Source organism: Spodoptera frugiperda, chromosome 26, assembly GCF_023101765.2.
Source record: "Spodoptera frugiperda isolate SF20-4 chromosome 26, AGI-APGP_CSIRO_Sfru_2.0, whole genome shotgun sequence".
Classification (NCBI taxonomy): domain Eukaryota; kingdom Metazoa; phylum Arthropoda; class Insecta; order Lepidoptera; family Noctuidae; genus Spodoptera; species Spodoptera frugiperda.
The window spans coordinates 3,363,912-3,380,817 of NC_064237.1; the positions used below are offsets into that span (position 1 = coordinate 3,363,912).

The 16,906-nt window shown below is 36.5% G+C and overlaps 1 protein-coding gene across 6 annotated transcripts in view; it reads right to left on the reverse strand.

Moving 5' to 3' along the window:
* LOC118264716 (caskin-2) overlaps nt 1-16,906 on the reverse strand; it is a 255,675-nt gene that overhangs the window by 104,256 nt on the left and 134,513 nt on the right. The window contains exon 1 of one of the 6 annotated variants that reach the window (XM_050704728.1): nt 15,442-15,780. The exons of 3 other annotated variants lie outside the window; for them this stretch is intronic. In XM_050704728.1, coding sequence (XP_050560685.1) covers nt 15,442-15,475 — 34 coding nt within the window. In that variant the 5' untranslated portion in view covers nt 15,476-15,780. Of the gene's footprint in view, nt 1-14,589; nt 15,242-15,441; nt 15,781-16,906 lie in introns of those variants that run through there. 2 more of the 6 variants (XM_050704722.1, XM_050704723.1) reach the window with 2 other exon arrangements.

Genomic DNA, 16,906 nt, shown 5'->3' on the forward strand with positions numbered 1-16,906 from the left:
GACAACGTAAATACATGGAAAATTACCGCCGACTGCGACGCATTCGAAAATTGAAATTTGGAGCGAAAACAAAATTTAACTATCGAATGTACGTCATTTATATTTTTCGAATGTGTCAATTCCATTTCTAAGTGGCCAGCTACATTTCTGTAATAAATGAATGTTTGAAAGTATGTTTGACCTAAAACAATTTTTACTGCTGACAAATCTGACACATATCTTAGAACTTTGCTCGCGGAATTACCTGTGATTAGATATCGATAATGTCCTATCTAATCAAATCATAACAAAGGAAAGAATATTCAAGTTAAAATAAAACTATACATTCTCATGTCCAGTACAACGAAAGTAATGTTTTGGAATTACTTACAGACATTTACTTAATAAATTGGGATGACCATCCCGCGGTCGTTAACCCCGTAATCAGCTGTCAGTTCTCGCAATTAATTAAGTGTTGAAAAAATGTCATACGATACTTTTCGTAAATGCTTAGTTTGTAAACTTGCAGTAGGTTCCATCATCAAGGTTTATTTTTGTTACACTGGAGCTGGGGACAGAAAGAAGTTTATGGGATTGTCAGGCATCAAATATGAGGCGTACCTATTTGATTTACTGTGATCCATGAAAAGCAATTGTACCATTATCTATTTAACCGACTTCCCAAAAAGGAGGAGGTTCTTAATTCGGCCGGTATGTTTGTTTTAATGAATTCAAATACAAATAAGTTAAAGTTTAATAAAAATAAAACATTTATAAATAGTCTATTCAACTACAATGTTAAAAGAGGCGACATTTGATATCTTTGAATTCAACATGAGTTTGCGACATTCTGCCAATGAAATGACTCAATGCACATTCGTATGTTATTACTATTATGTACTATTTACACAGCATGGCATGATGAGCTGAATTAGCATGTTTACACATACGTAGTGTACTTGTTTATAAATCGTGTATTAATATGTGAATATTGAGAACTGAAAGAAATAGCTAAAATAATTTGGTTTGGTCCTTTTTATGATCATATCTTACAGGGATTGGCAAGATTGAGATGGGGGGGGGGCATTGGGACTCTGCTAACCTCACTCACACAACGCAAGCGTTGTTTCACGTCGGTTGTCTCTGAGGCCGTAGTATCAATCTGGTCGAGCCGGCTCGTGCCGAAGCATGACTCTCTCACACATTCACAAAGTACCTATATTACAGAACATGACCACAGTCACAGAATTATATTAATGTAATGAACATCATATTCAACTGCCGCTACGTGATATTTAAAACAAATATTTAGGTATCTAAGATGGATTTATACGATAAATATTTATGTATCATGTAGGTATACATATATTACGTTTGTATATGAAATACTTGAAGCCACTCCCAGATTGAAGATACCTGAACTAATTGTAGATACGTGATAATGGTATTACGTACAAAGAAAGTAATTCGTAATTAGACATGGATATTTTTGTATAAGTATTAATAGGTTTATTATATTATGAATGTTAAGACGATAATCCGATTGCTAGACAATGTTTTTCCTTATATTTTGCTTTAGCTTCGAGATAAAAAATATTCTATAACCCAAGTCAGCCTATAACCTCCTACATAGTCTGTATACCAAATATCATCAAAATCCATTCTGTACTTTCAGCGTAATTGATGGACAAATGCATCAATTTAATATTTATCTGAAATTATTAACTTATTTTCTAACTTTGTACCTAGAACTCACCAATAAAACTATAACGCAACTACAAAGAGAATCAACGCAAATCATTTAATAGAATGGCAGCTTTCATCGCTATCTCTATGTGGAATTTATAAACCAAATAAATCTATCAGCGAGTCTTACAGATTTTCTAGCTTCTATAGCACAATAAGCAAAGATACAAATATTAGTGTTTGCTAGTGAAACTCTAAGAGCGATCCATCTACGATGCAGCTCAGCATGAGCTCGCGATAGCTCGACACAACTGCTATTAGAATTGCTAATTGGCTTCTGTGGCTTATGGCTCACCCTGTATAACATAAAATAGCGCGCCTCCTGTATAATATTTCAAGCTCACTGACATTTGAACATTGTTTGTTATCCATTCAATCTTTGTACTAAGACAAACACTTAATAATAAATCTCATTTTATTTTTATTTTTTATAGCGTCTCGCCTTTTATCCCCGAAGGGTTAGGCAGAGGTGCACATTATAGCACGTAATGCCACTGTAAAATGTACACCCACTTTTTACAATGTATTTTGTAAGTCCCATGTAATAAGTGGTGAGCCTATTGCCATATACCGAGCACATTTCCAGACTCCGTGCTACTACTGAGAAATTTTCGAAAATCCGAAAAGACCCAGTAATACTTCGCCCGACCCGGGAATCGAACCCGAGACCCCTTGCCCGGCAGTCGCACTTGCAACCACTCGGCCAATGAGGCAGTCATTTCATTAATAAAAACAAATATCGCGAACGTTTCAGATTGTTCCAAATATAAAACGTTATTTTCTCATCCGTTTTATTATTTTTAATAACCGCTTCCGGCTAGGAAAACAACCATTACGCCGAAAGAAAATAAAAAAAAATCAAAAGGAGGAAACCGAAAAAAGGTTGGACTTCATACTATTTGACATCAAACAGTTGTTAGGGCCAATTAATATTATCTGTGTGTCAATGACCTTCAGTGACTTATTGAGCCCACAACACTCTGTATGTAGGTGTAAGAAAACTGATAATTAGCATCACGAACGTAAATTACCAATGTACAAAGACATTGCTGACAAGCAGTTATCGTTAAACTACAATAATAAATAATATTTACAATGTCATTACTGATCGTAAACCGATTTATCTACATATCGGTATTTACAAAGGAAACTCGCAAAGAAATACCACTATTACGTACTTATTTGAATTGCAAATAAAATTCCTTTCCGAAACTAAGTCACCAAGAAAGAAAGAGTCCCGTTTTGGTTAATTTAATAGATGTCACCAGTCGTAAACTGTAAGATTTAGATCTGAATTTTAACAAAGACAATAGTCAAAACAATAACAGGCCGAATTTCGATTAACATTAAAATGTAGGCGAGTTCAAGGACAAGATTTCAACTCAGTATTCCCTTGGTCCTTTTACCAAAATAACTTTGTACATTATTACAGCTTTTAACCTACTTGATATCCATTAAGATTGGTACAAAATGTAAATACCAAGTCTTCAGATCGATAAAGTTTGTTTGTAATTTTGAATGAACTCGCGTGATGGTGAGGACTTGCTATCAGTTTACGTAATAAGCCAATTACAGGGTATGTTCTGGTGACATGCTTTGGCAACGTTTCAGGTATTTAAGGGTATAATGTAGGACTGAATATTGCACTGATTAATTAATTTAATGTACTTATTGGATTTATTGTGAAATCTGAAGACACAAAGTTCAGTACGTAACTTCTAGAATCAAGTTTTAGTTGTAACACAGATATGCTAAATGGAAACAAAACGGTATCTGCTAAATAACAAATAGGTATGCAAATTTTACTACGGTAGAACCTAGAAAATCATTGTATACCAAATATAGCGTAAAACAACACTATTAAAAGAATAAAACATAATGTTCTACTAAGCATATTTCACACGAGAAAATAACCCAAACTCAATACATTAAAGTAAATTGAAGCTTCGAATCGTTTAGTGAATATTGTACGGGGAACTGACAACGAGAACCAATCAGTTCACAATTGATAGCGTTAATTAAACTAGAGAAAGCACTTGGAAAGCTTACCCTACAATTGCTGTCTAATTATCAACTCTAATTAGAAGAAAATACAAGCAATTACTAACACCAACGTATTAAACTGCTAAATAGGATGCCGAGTTTTCTTCAACGCCATTTTAAGTTTACCTAGTTCCATAACGAGTTGTATTTCCTATGTAATCTAGTTTAAGAATAACTGTTATTTAATACGAACAAATTGGGTTTATCTAATGGTAGGTATATCGTAAGTTTTTAGTCCATAAACAGCGACTAAAAAATCTAAGAAGACTGGAACATGTCTCACTGTTAATATAGGTGGCGCCAGATATTTTTAATAATACCAAACATCTTAATACTAATTAGTATTCTTAGTATTAACACCTGCTTCAATGCTTATAAATCGAATTTGCATTACATTAACGTACCAAGAAAATAGTCAACGGCCAGCGCCCCGAGATAAAATAAGCCTCATAATAATTGATTAAATAAACACCCGTGTTGGTCCAGACAATTATAGCGTGTTCGCTAAAATATCACAAGAGATGCGGATGTCGATAGTCTAATAACTTAGCATACTGTTATGTAAGCGACTAATTTGCACACAAAACACAACCTACGTTACTTCTATTCAAGCCATTGTACCATTTAATTGGACATCAAGATAGGGAAGTGAATATTAAGTTTCCTGTTCATCCATTATGCCTCAGAGAAATCCACAAACTGATAACACTAAACAACAGGCACTTTCGCACGGTGACCACCGGCAATCGCCAGTCACATTAGTGCCAACAATACCTGACCCCAGCATGAGAGAAAGTGACTATCCAATCGATTAATCTGCCGAGTCCCCCGGGCATCGGATACCAGACGTATGGTAATAACAGATCAACATCGAAAGCCGTAATTGTTGCATTGATAATTCGCAACTGACAGAGCAATTGCCGGTTGCGAAATTGATACTGCCGACCGAAGCAAAGTCTTATTGGAAGTCTTAGCAGACGCCACCGCTGTTGACACCTTAACGAGAGCCTTTAAAATGAAATTTCTTGTAAACAAGACAGCGAGAGCGATGAAAGGGAAGCGATTTGTGCCGCTCAATAGCACGTCATGAAGTGTGAAGGGACGCGAGACCCGGGTCATTCATCAGTAGTGAAAGCGGGGCCAACTGATAGTCCTAAATTACCCCGGGCCACGAGTAAGGCTATCGTTACCCGGTCCGCTATAAAGACTCGACAAAATGTAGGAACGGTCGACGAAATTGCAAATCATTCGTCAATGGATAGTAAACGACCTCACCTTGTCGAGCCATTGACATTGACGTAGATACAGGTTACTGAAGCTAACGAGATTGATGGCGACCGCTTACATCCAATTTATTACACGATGACATAATAATGTGAACAAAAACTAAATAGGAAACAATATTACAAGTCGACAGAAGTGTGTTACAACTTACTACAGTCTCGAGCGCGGAGCGGAGTGAGGACGTAAATTGGGAATGTCAGGCACACCGCACGTTGTGACAGAATTTTGCCAATCTCTGTCGTCTCGTTTGCATTTCGAGTGCACGAACGTTGTGAGGGCCTTTATTTTATCTTTTTACCGGACAGCTGTTTAAATGAAAGCCAGTTTTTGTGCATTCCTCTCAATTTTTAACGAGATTTCCCTGACAAAAACATGATAGGTCTGACAGTTATTAAAACATTCTCTTGTTCTTTGTGAATGTATTCTGTTTTTTTGGGCGAGGGCCCATACGTGAGGTCGCAGAAGGACCTTTCCAAAAGTAAAATAAGTATTTGAGCTGTCAGTGTATTTTTAACGTCTTACATGGAAATTCAAGTGGTCTTCATAATAACACGACAATGCAAATTCCTGTGATTTGTAGCGATGGTATGCTTGTTAGCAGTTGTTAACACGATGACGATACTCTGAGTGATTATCAATACGTAACGGAACACCGACCATAAATGTCGAGACATTATCGATTTGTATTTCCACGAACGCACTTCGGCTCAGAAATGATTATGCAGTTTCGAAATATGTGAAGCGTCATGACATGCTCATAATTGTTGTATCGATAAATCTGATAAACACATCGAATGTTAAGCCAAATGTAAAGCCTCACGACAAAGCTCGCATTAGAAAGCTGAATACTTAATACCGTTAAAATGCGTTCAATAGAGACATGGCGAAAATGTATTGAGCTCATATTAGAGTCGTTAGTCGTAATTGCGTATCATGCAAAAACGAACGAGTTCTAGTTACTATAAAAAATGCCTTTTCGCTTCACAACGTCTATTGTAAAAGATAGTGATTAATATAATTTTTATTTGGTTTGATTGTGTGTGTGTCTACGGCGTGATTCTGTTCCCCGTCTCGTTATTGAGCGGCCGTTGACATCAAATAAAAACCCTGATTGGACCGGAGGTGGTTTAACTGTACTCATAGTACGTACAAGCGTCGTATGATGGATTGGCCTGTCAAGTGTAGTAACTCCGATTCTATTGTATATTCATCCAATTTCTAAAAGTTAATATTTATTATGGGTTTCAATTAATAATCATAATGTTTGGATACGAGAGCATTCTGAAATTCATTATTGGAATGGTGAAAGTCAAATATGTGTAATAAGTTAAGTCATGATGCTTGTGTAAAGTACTTATTGAAGTAATGAGATTAAAAACGTAACGTAATAATAGCTCCAGTAAAATATAGGAACGACAATCGCTGATTGCTTGTAATAAGCAGTTTAATTTTAATATCATTGCTGCTGCTACTAAAGTTGAAATTATTGATACTGTCGAAGCAATAAACCATACGAATTCTAACACAAATTCCTTCGTAACAAGGTAAGAAAACTTGACAAATGGCTCAATAAGTTCTTGGGAACATGGAAATGTGTAAGGAATTCCACCAGATGACAAATGCAGTGCCCAAAGTTGAACAAACAAAAATCAATTGTGTTACCGATGACAGATATTTGGTATCGTGTTACCTCAGGGGTACTGGTAGGTCTGATGATAATCATTGGTTGGTTGACATTATCGTCGGAAATAAATTGAGTATTCATGCTGTCACTGGGTGAATATAAATTACTGTGGACACGCTCAGTGATAGCTACGACATACTAAACTTACGTTGTACACGCATCCTGGCTGATAACAGAAACCTGGGAACAGGTTTCCCTATTTTTTTGGGTTCAAATTGGTGTCTTTGGAAATTCTACTAAGAATGTCTTTCCTTGGTGGAATTCATAAAATTTTGTTTTACTTGTATGCATTATGAAACATCCCAGAACATCCCTACATATTGTATTTTGATCCCTAAAACCATTGTCATTAAAGACTAAATTTGGCACTTCATCTATATCCGAAGTCGTTACCAAACTATCTTCTATTGATACGGATCAGTTTCCATACACCTCAAATGTCGTAGCGTCACATAAATGTGTTTCTACCTTCATGTAGTCATTGTTTACGCTTCGTGGAGCTTATGGAGTCATTAAAACGGCTTTCTTAGACACATCGGCCCTTTGTTTAGCTGATAACTCGGTAATAATATGTTCTTGTACCGTATCCTTTGTTCGTAACACTTAATTAGTTTTTATTACGGTCTTAAGGTAGTAGTGGACGAACCGAGTGGTCACGCCTTGAGAAGACGTGATCTTATAAAGTTTGTTTTTAATTTTGTTTGAGAAGACATTAAGTAAATATTTAGACGTTGCTACCAAAATACCGTTGGAAAGAAAGCTTCAACCAGAAAATTATTGACTATTTGATCGATCGTTTGACTAATACCTAATTTAGGAATTTGAAGATTTATACCACGATTAGCAGAGTTATTTGCATCTTAACGAACGGTAATAAAATATCTTAGTTCAGAATGTATCAAATACAAACCAAACAACATAGCTATTTACATATTTTAAGATAAATATCGTACAGGTGAAGCGGTTCAATCGAAGCTCATTTAAATTCGTCGAATGCACTTGATTTATTATTTTACTATTGACAAATCGATTGAAGATCTTGTCTTATATTTCGAAAGGCTCGAATAATATATCGTGTGTTGAATTAATCGATTACTTTTTTCACTATTCGCTTTGAAGGGGTTAAGTGATAATAGGATTTATGGTACCATCAATTCAGACAATAAAGATAACCAAACTGGTACAATATTTCAAGTTAGTATTTAAGATACTGAGAACATGATCAGATTAATTGAAGAGAAATATTTGGATGAAGTAACAATAACGCTAAACAATGCAATGTTACATATAGATTAAACATAGGCATGAAATACGTGAACACATGTTAAAAACTTAAACAAACACAAGCGACTCAATGCATCATTCATACAAATTACACAAACAGAACATGCACAAAGGAAAATGAAATGACAGCTAATTGCAGTGCCAAATATGGTACAGAGATTACACCAAGTGTCTTTGCTTGATACAACATCGCCCGGAATGGACACCTTGACTAATCGTAGCTCGACGGAACGAAATGGGTCGAAGTTCTCGAGACAGATGCACTTTTGTTAAAAAGAGCACGTGAGACAGCGACGAGGATACACGAGTTAAACTGTGCCCTTACAACATCTCACAAGAGTAAAAGAAAATTTTAATATCGTTAAATGTGTTTTACATGCCACCTGTGACATGGACGACGCTCGTGTAACGTTTAGCGAGTGATGACATCCATTTCTTTTATATGCCACCTTTGCCACTTTTTATAAAATAACTGTCAAATATTTTAACAAAATTTCCAGTTGCATAATAATTTTGTATTACAACCGCAACCGTCGCATCATTTCCAAAGTCTGTCGGCAAACTGCCAACGCCAAGGAAATAAACCGTGATAAAGTATGGAGAGGAACAAAGAGAAACAGCGACAAATGATGATTAAATAAAATACTTAGTTTTAACGACGGACAGGATAAAAATACCCAGAACATTTTAAATGCAATAAAAAAATCGTGGCGCAGATAATCGGACATCAAACACCTCATTTTTCTTTTTTAATTTAGGTGCTATGCAAATGGGTAAGGTTTTATCTGAGATTTAATCTTAAGGAACGTCTTCGGATTTGGCGGAGAGATAAAATGTCTGAGCGATGGTACAAGGTGTACTATTAGTGTTCGTATGTTTAGATATATGTTAGAAAGCTGTGTGATGATGTTTATTTTCGGTTTAACAATAGTAAGGATGTTGCTCCACCTAGCACACAAGCTTGTAGATTTGAATCAGTAGATAGCGAAAATGGTAACGATGATCCGAAAGATTTAACTTTCAATTATAACAATACAAAGTCAATTTAGTCTGATATTATTTCTGCACGTGATAGACAAAACCAAACAAATTATGAACACCACGAGGAATTGAATTTACAAGAAGAATGTTTTAGCAAAGATCGTATTTATTTACAAAAGAACCAGCAAGCAGTGATCTCCAATCAGTTCAAGTCCAAAGTTCGTTTACTTTTATATCAACAACGGATTGTTTACAATACACGATCGTTTCTGAGTAAAAGTTCATTGGAGGCGACGCAGACTTGTTGCAAGCAAGTCTGGCAGTGTGCCAGCACATTAATCAGAGTGAGGTACCTGCAATTCACACTCATCCCGTCAGGTGTGAGGTGTTCAACGGGAGCACTGTACGAGATGACACCGAGAGCAGTATTACACGAGATTTGTGTCTCAGACTTGGAGCTGAAGAAGCGTCGTTTTGTCGTGTTGGCTTATTGTTTATGTTAACACAAATGTGAATTACACTACTGAGAAGCTACAGACTTTTAGCAGAACTGTGGTTTAACCTACTTTACTCGTTTTGGGGACCATGGATAAGCATAATATAAATCGCAAATCGCAACATCTTTTGTAGAAAACAATAGTTACAAGTAAATTTTAACTTTATCCATAAATAAACATTCCTAATTCTATAAATTATATTGTTTATACAAGTTAATGTCAGATGATGACGTAATATCAATGCATTCAACACAAGGTCGTCTTAATTAACATCCGTTTTTCTCAATATTATGTTTAAAAGTCGTGACTATCGTGCGCAAGACTGAGGTAACAATAATTTATAAGTAAGAATTACTAGCTACACTAGAATACACCGTAAATTCAATTGATCTCATTTCAACCTTTCAACGAGATAGCGCAGTGAACTAAACAATTGAGTCATGATGGTACAATTGTAAAATGACGTCATATTACATTCAGAAGACGAAAAGAAATAGCAAAACAGAAATTGTTCTATTTTACAAAGTAATGAATTTGCCCTACATTTCAAAGCTTTGAACTAAAAATGAAAAAGAAAATGGGATAATGTGTATTTTGATGTGATTAAAAAAGCTTTGATGAAGCTGCATATCACAGTTTGTTAATTAAACAGTATATTACAAAGATGAGTGTAATATTACTCAACTTAGTCACAGAAGCGGTTAAACAAAAATATTAAGTAATAAATCAGCACATGTTTAAAGAATCACACGAAGATGTTTATACTAAACTAAGTGTAATACATACAAAAACATACAAAGGACACACAAAAAGCCACCCCAAACAGTCAAAACAAAAACAGAGGAAATTTAAAAACTAACATCTGTAACCAAAACCGAATCCGACCTAATTTTATACAAACAGGATGATAAAAAGCACAACCCTATGGGAAAGTAACAAAATAAAAAATACTCACATCCGGACCTTGAGCCATGTTTGAAATTAAACTAACCCCTAACGAGCGAAAGGATATGGAAGAATAACTAGATGAGAATGAATTATGGAATAATGAGTTATCTCACATGGTCGGAAATCCTAATGATGGTGATGTTAATTCCCATCGACATAAGGATCCTTTCCTACGTCGTTGTTTATTCAATAAAAAGGAATTCAGACTTGTTACTAACATTGCATTAGAAATGACGGATAAAAGAAAAAGATTAGAATGAGAGTAGAGTATTTGAAATGGTAACTGTTTGTCAATATCTCTCATCGTTCAATCAACCCATTATGAACTTGTCCGAGTTAAAGAAAGCCCATCAAGTCATTGGTATTGGAAATTTTAATTAACCAATGTCATTTATCAACAAGTATTGGATTTGGTAATCAGTGTGGGCCATTCAAATTGAAAATCAAAATTTTCTTTATGAAGAATGAGAGTGATTAACGATGTAATGTCACCGGGACCTCCCCTCGTCAAGCCACAATGTCCAAGTCATGCTATATAATAGCAATATTGTAATGCTTTGGCGCGAAGTAAATTACCTTCCCTCCCATAATTAACAGTTATTATATAATGACGAAGAAATCATAACTTCAGATGCAGACCACCGCACATTATGTCGGTCGATATGATCGATTTCGCGTTTAACTTGACATCTTAACAAAACAAATTAATTTGCTTTCAATAATTGTAGCGGTAAATGCAACATGAAACATGCAGGTGCAAGAATGATCTTATCGTTATTGTGTCAGGACTTTTATTAAAATCTCAACATGATTTGAGTTAATTCTGAAGGGTTCGAATCGGAAAGTGCTTTTACAAAATTTAAAAGCGACATAAAAATGTTTGTAACTTAGTGTTATGGGCACGCGCACTCAGCCAAACACATCGCTGCACAGGATATGGTAATGGTGGCAGAGAAATGGAAGTCGTCGAATGTTTGACTATTTTAGTATAAGTTCGTTGTAAGGGCGATTTATTTTCAGCTCAATTTCCTCTCCAGACGCACCGTCGGAGATGTGATACCACTTCTACCGAATAGATACGTCGCTAACTTGTGTTAATGTGGGTGTAAACGTAGGACGAATTTTACATGCATATGTATTCTGTATGCTAGGCGAAACATGTTCATTGAATTGAGTAACGCACATGTGTATGTAAATGAAAACAAAAGTGGCAGTCACATGGACGAACTTAATTTGGGTACGCAAGGTTACGATACAAACGGTCTTTGAAGAATATCGGGCACGAAATAGGGGATTAAAGGTGGGATGAGATTAATTATATTAGACTCGGCTCGTCTTTGGCACTTTCAGTTAAGAGGTCCCTTCTTTGGGTGCGTTTCAAGGAATTAATTTTATAAATGAATCCGTCAAGATTCTTGAAGTAAATTAAGTTGGAATGAAACTCTGTTAGATGCTGTAATGAAGAAGCTTAACGTTGTCAGAGGCCTTTCTGAGGTCGGAATTTATTAATTTTTATTTTCCTATCAAGTTTTTATGTTACTTTTTTCTTGTTGGCAACTCTTGAAAGCTTATTGCGAATTTTACCTTTGTGATGGTTTTAATGTTGTTTCTTTGATAAAAGATGAAACTTTAATAAATGTTCCTCCAGTATTTTTTTAATAATGTAGGCACAGTAAACACTGACTTGTTTATCTTGGAAATTGTTTCAACAGTTATTATCGTTTCGTCGTAATAATTTGGTACCATTTATTCATATCAACTTTCTGCGCTTTCTAAATCATCGCTAATACCGTCACCGCGATCAATTCTCCAACTACCTTCAATTATTGCAATTAAATAAACGAGTTTGCGCCTTCAAACTACATTTCACCAAAGTGTTTAATTCCAGTGAAATTCCAAAATTGTTGTTGTGGCTTGTACACCATGACTTAAAAACATCTGCGTACTTGTGGGATTTAGTCAGGGGAGTAATTTTTCACCGTCAGATGTAAATTCACACAGCTGTCGGGCAGGTGGCTGGAACGTGCCCGCTATTGAACGACTACATCTTTATTGGGTTGTTTTGATTAACGAATGCATTTGTTTCAATTGTTGATCCAGCTGTTTTTGTCATTTCACTAAATTCCAATTTATCTGGATTGCTTTCTGGATTTAGAAGTTCATTTTGTTTTTTTTCTAAATGTGGTCTCTGCTGTCCTCTTTTAATTTGTATAACAGATTTATTTATTCCATCCACATGTTTATTTTCTTATTTCTTATAGAGATTCTTGTTTGAAATATAATTTACATCTACGTAAGTATATTTTGTGTTGTAATTTATTCAAAGCGGATTCTGTTTTCAGTACCAACATAATTATCCACGAGCCTCGTTTTAAGAGTAACATATTATTTCTGCAAGCTAAATATATATTTCGAGATGCTTGGCATCTGTTATAATTTTCTGCTTACACGTATCTGTGTCCCATTAATATTCCTAAAACGTTCTCAGACATTATTCCGAGTTGAGTTCACTCGATACGTTTTACCTAAGAACTGTTAAGTTAACAATGTGTTTGTCGTACCAAGTAACAGTCAATAAGGTAACAAATGGAAGTATTGTATTACATTTTGCCACTTACAAACTATGTTTAAGCTGGTTGCCACGTTCCACTGATGCGTAAAATTGTTATACTTTATTACTTTGCTTGTTTTCGTTTTTAGGAACGTGTTATTATGACCAACAATAGTACTACTTTCATCTGCAGACTTTTGTTTTCTCGTTTTTTGCTAAACACAACAAAAACCAGTTGCCGCTGTTTCTTTACAAGAAGTTGTAGTATAATGAGTGCTTGTTTGTACCTCACTGTGTAAGACAAAAGTTGGTGAATAAGCACATCAATCACACAGAGACAGTGTGTTGAGCTTTAGAATCGTAGACTGTAATATCAAAGGCTATTTTAGTCAATGGGTACAGACTATGTACTCGATATCCATACTTTGAGTAAGGATAGAGAAATTATGAAAACACCTAGAGAGTCGATAGTTATCGCAGATACTGATGTCGACTATCCCACAGTTGTCAGTACTAAGTCCGCGCAAGTGCAGGTTGCCGTAAAAGGCGACGGCCGTCTACGAGATACAGGCGATCATAATCGATGGAAAAACTCGGTCCTAACAGCCGGACTTGACCTCTTTGGGACTTAGACACCCATTACTTCAAGTACAGCTTCTATACCCACAAAAATCTTTATGAACATGCTTATTGTATTTTTTTGGTAAGTGTTAGTTCTTTTGGGCGAAGAAACGTGACCCTTGGCAGTTTCTTTTGTGAGATTATATCAGGCCCTTTAAAGTATAAAGTGCACAATAATGGATCTTAAATCTCAACTGCAAGCATACTCAGTAAGATGGTAAGATAAAGAGACGTATGCTTCGGGATGCGCTTGCACATCTGCCTGCCCACGTGCCACCCTCGCCCGCGCAGGTTTCTCTTAAGCTTTTTTTGTTATATTCTCAACGAACGCATTCATCATTTACGGACAGATGCATGCGGTAATAACATGGTTACCTTCAGTAATTCATTCTTTAATTAAATTTCTCCCCTTTGTTTTGATTTCGCTGCGAAGGCGTCATTTCGTTTGTTTATCATTAGAGTTCGTTCTTATTTTGAATGCTTGTATTCCATTATGGTACCTTCGTTTGTCGGGTCGGTGTCTGGCCTGAATTTGGACACACATGTGCGGAACGATGTCTGTTTTTTGTCAGTCGACATCTGAGGTCTATTCCGTCACATGTGCGAAATTTATGTCCCTCGCCACCAGCAACAGGATGTTGGAGATTGTAAGGATTCTTGATCTATTCAACTTCTGACGTTTTTATGGTTTTATTAGTGAAATGTGCCACCTAGATACAATTAATTTATCGTTCGAATTTCACAGACGGACAAATTTAACGCTGTACATTCATGAAATAAACAATACAACACAAGTATTCAGATTAATGATTAGTACCTATGAAAACTACAAGCAAATATTTGCTACTTTGTCGAAAGCTTTGTTAGTGACTATTCGGAACTTGTTATAAAGGGCTTTTCATCTACAAATCGAGCCATGGGCATGCTTATAGCTTTGTTGTGTAACCTCTATGGCGGTGATTAAATCTCACCATTATTATTAACTGGCTCCATTCAAACACCCACTGTCGTTCTAGGCGGTTCGGAACTATGCCGTCCACCCACAGCGGCTGGTCCCGTAGGCGCACCACGGTCACACACACTAGCTTTTATTCATATATCGACTAACTCACTAGGTTCGATTGTTCGCGCTTACTCAAATTTACATTCGGAGAGTCAATGTCGCCTGCCAGACACAAGGTCTGCTATTGTTTTGGCCGTTTTGGTGGTCCGGATGGAATATCGCCGCGCTCATTTGAATATCTATATATTAATACGTGAAGCAAAAACTTTGTAATTCTTTTTACGAAAATTGCGCGGACGTAGGAGCATAAAATTTGGTACACTTATAGTTTATGTGTAGGAGAAGTGCATAGCGCTAATATTTTTCAAAAATAATGCTTATAAAGTACATTAAATCAATAAATAAAACATTACACACACATGCATAGTATCTGATCGTATTTGACAAAACGTCAAAATCGATAGACATTGCGATGATATTCTCACGTCTCATATGAAAAGAGTTTTATAAAAGAGTTTGAGTTAAATAAAAATTATCCTTCAACGTACGTTAAGTGGTATTGTAAATTAAATCATATATGGTCGAATTTCGGCCACTAGGCGACCACTAGTTTTAATAAATAAACCCCGGCTCCTCTCAGAATCCTTTATCCCGTGCCAGATCTCCCGTGTGCTGCCACCACGTAATGTGTGTACGAATGGGTCGTGCGTCGTGCAAGCCAAGATCATCAGATCATCCAGGTAAATAACAGCATACCAACAGTGACAGTGAACATATCCATAAGAACACATGCAAAAACTTATTGGAAGACTTTATTTACCATTAATTTTCATGTTACTATTCAAGAGGACCATCGGCTCGGTTTACAAAACTTTTAAATTTAAAAGTTTCGTCACTAAAAACACACTTTCATTGTTAACGAACGTCACAAACACTGCAGATAATCCAATCCACTCGTAATCGGAGTGCACTAAGTTTTGTCACAAGTTGTTAAACACTCGTCGGAGAGTCGCACCACCGAAACGCGCGTCCGTCCTTGCGCTCAGCGATTGGCAGACTGGTCGCGGCGGCCGGGTGACGCTACGCACGCGGCGCGGCCCGGTGTTGCCGCGCGGTAGCTCCCCCCTTCCCGCGCTGTCGCCGAACCCGTGCACTGCACCCAACAAATCCGTCGATGGCTCGATGGAAGTGTCATGACTCGAAACCTACCTTTGTATTATATGAAATTTCTTTTCGTTTTTTACGCGGTATTTGAGCAGGTCATTATTTGATGCGCTTGTGTAGGCGCGTAGGCTTCGCAGAGTGTGTTCAGCTTTATAATAAACCGATTGTAAAATTTATTTACGCTACGATACGACCGTTATCTGACGTGTGGTGTTCGATGCAGCGACAGCAGCGTCGAGTGCATCGATAACGCTGCGACACAATCAAACACTCCAACATAATGTAACACCGTGAAAGATGATCTCACTCATAAATACAACACAGAACATTCCATATCAAAAGATTATAATGTTTTTCCAGATGTAAATATGAATAATATGACAGCGTGTACAAAGAAAGGCACACTCGTAAAATCCAATGTTAGAAAGATGGATGAATTTCGATTACATTTCAAAGTTGAAAGGTCCATTCGATTAATCATGTCAATTTGAATGACGATTGACGAAAACATTAATTATAACAAAATACATAATATGATACATTTAACTTGAATAGAATAACTCCAGGAGAATAGAATAGAATAACTTGAATAGAATAACTTTTAAGTGTGGGAGAGCCATGCTTCGGCACGAATGGGCCGGCTCGACCGGAGTGATACCACGGCCTCACAGAAAACCGACGTGAAACAACGCTTGCGTTTTGTTTCGTTGTGTGAGTGAGGTTACCGGAGGCCCAATTCCCCCTTCCCAATCTTCCCAATCCCCGATTCCCGAACAACAACCCTTAAATTCCTAACTCCCAAAAAGCCGGCAACGCACTTGTAACGCCTCTGGTGTTTCAAGTGTCCATGGGCGGCGGCGATTGCTTACCATCAGGTAATACGTCTGCTCGATTGCCGGCTTGTTCCATAAAAAAAAAAAGGAGCTAAATTCATTTGATGAAGAATTAGTTGGCGAGTGCCCCACGGCCAACATTGTCATTCAATCTATTATTTCACATGAGCCTCCTTTTGCAAAGTTGCTACCACATTACTCTCTTTCATTTATCTAAGACTTTCTTTTCTAATGTAACCGTATCACAATGCATAACCATAACACTGGTTTAAAATATGAATTCAGATT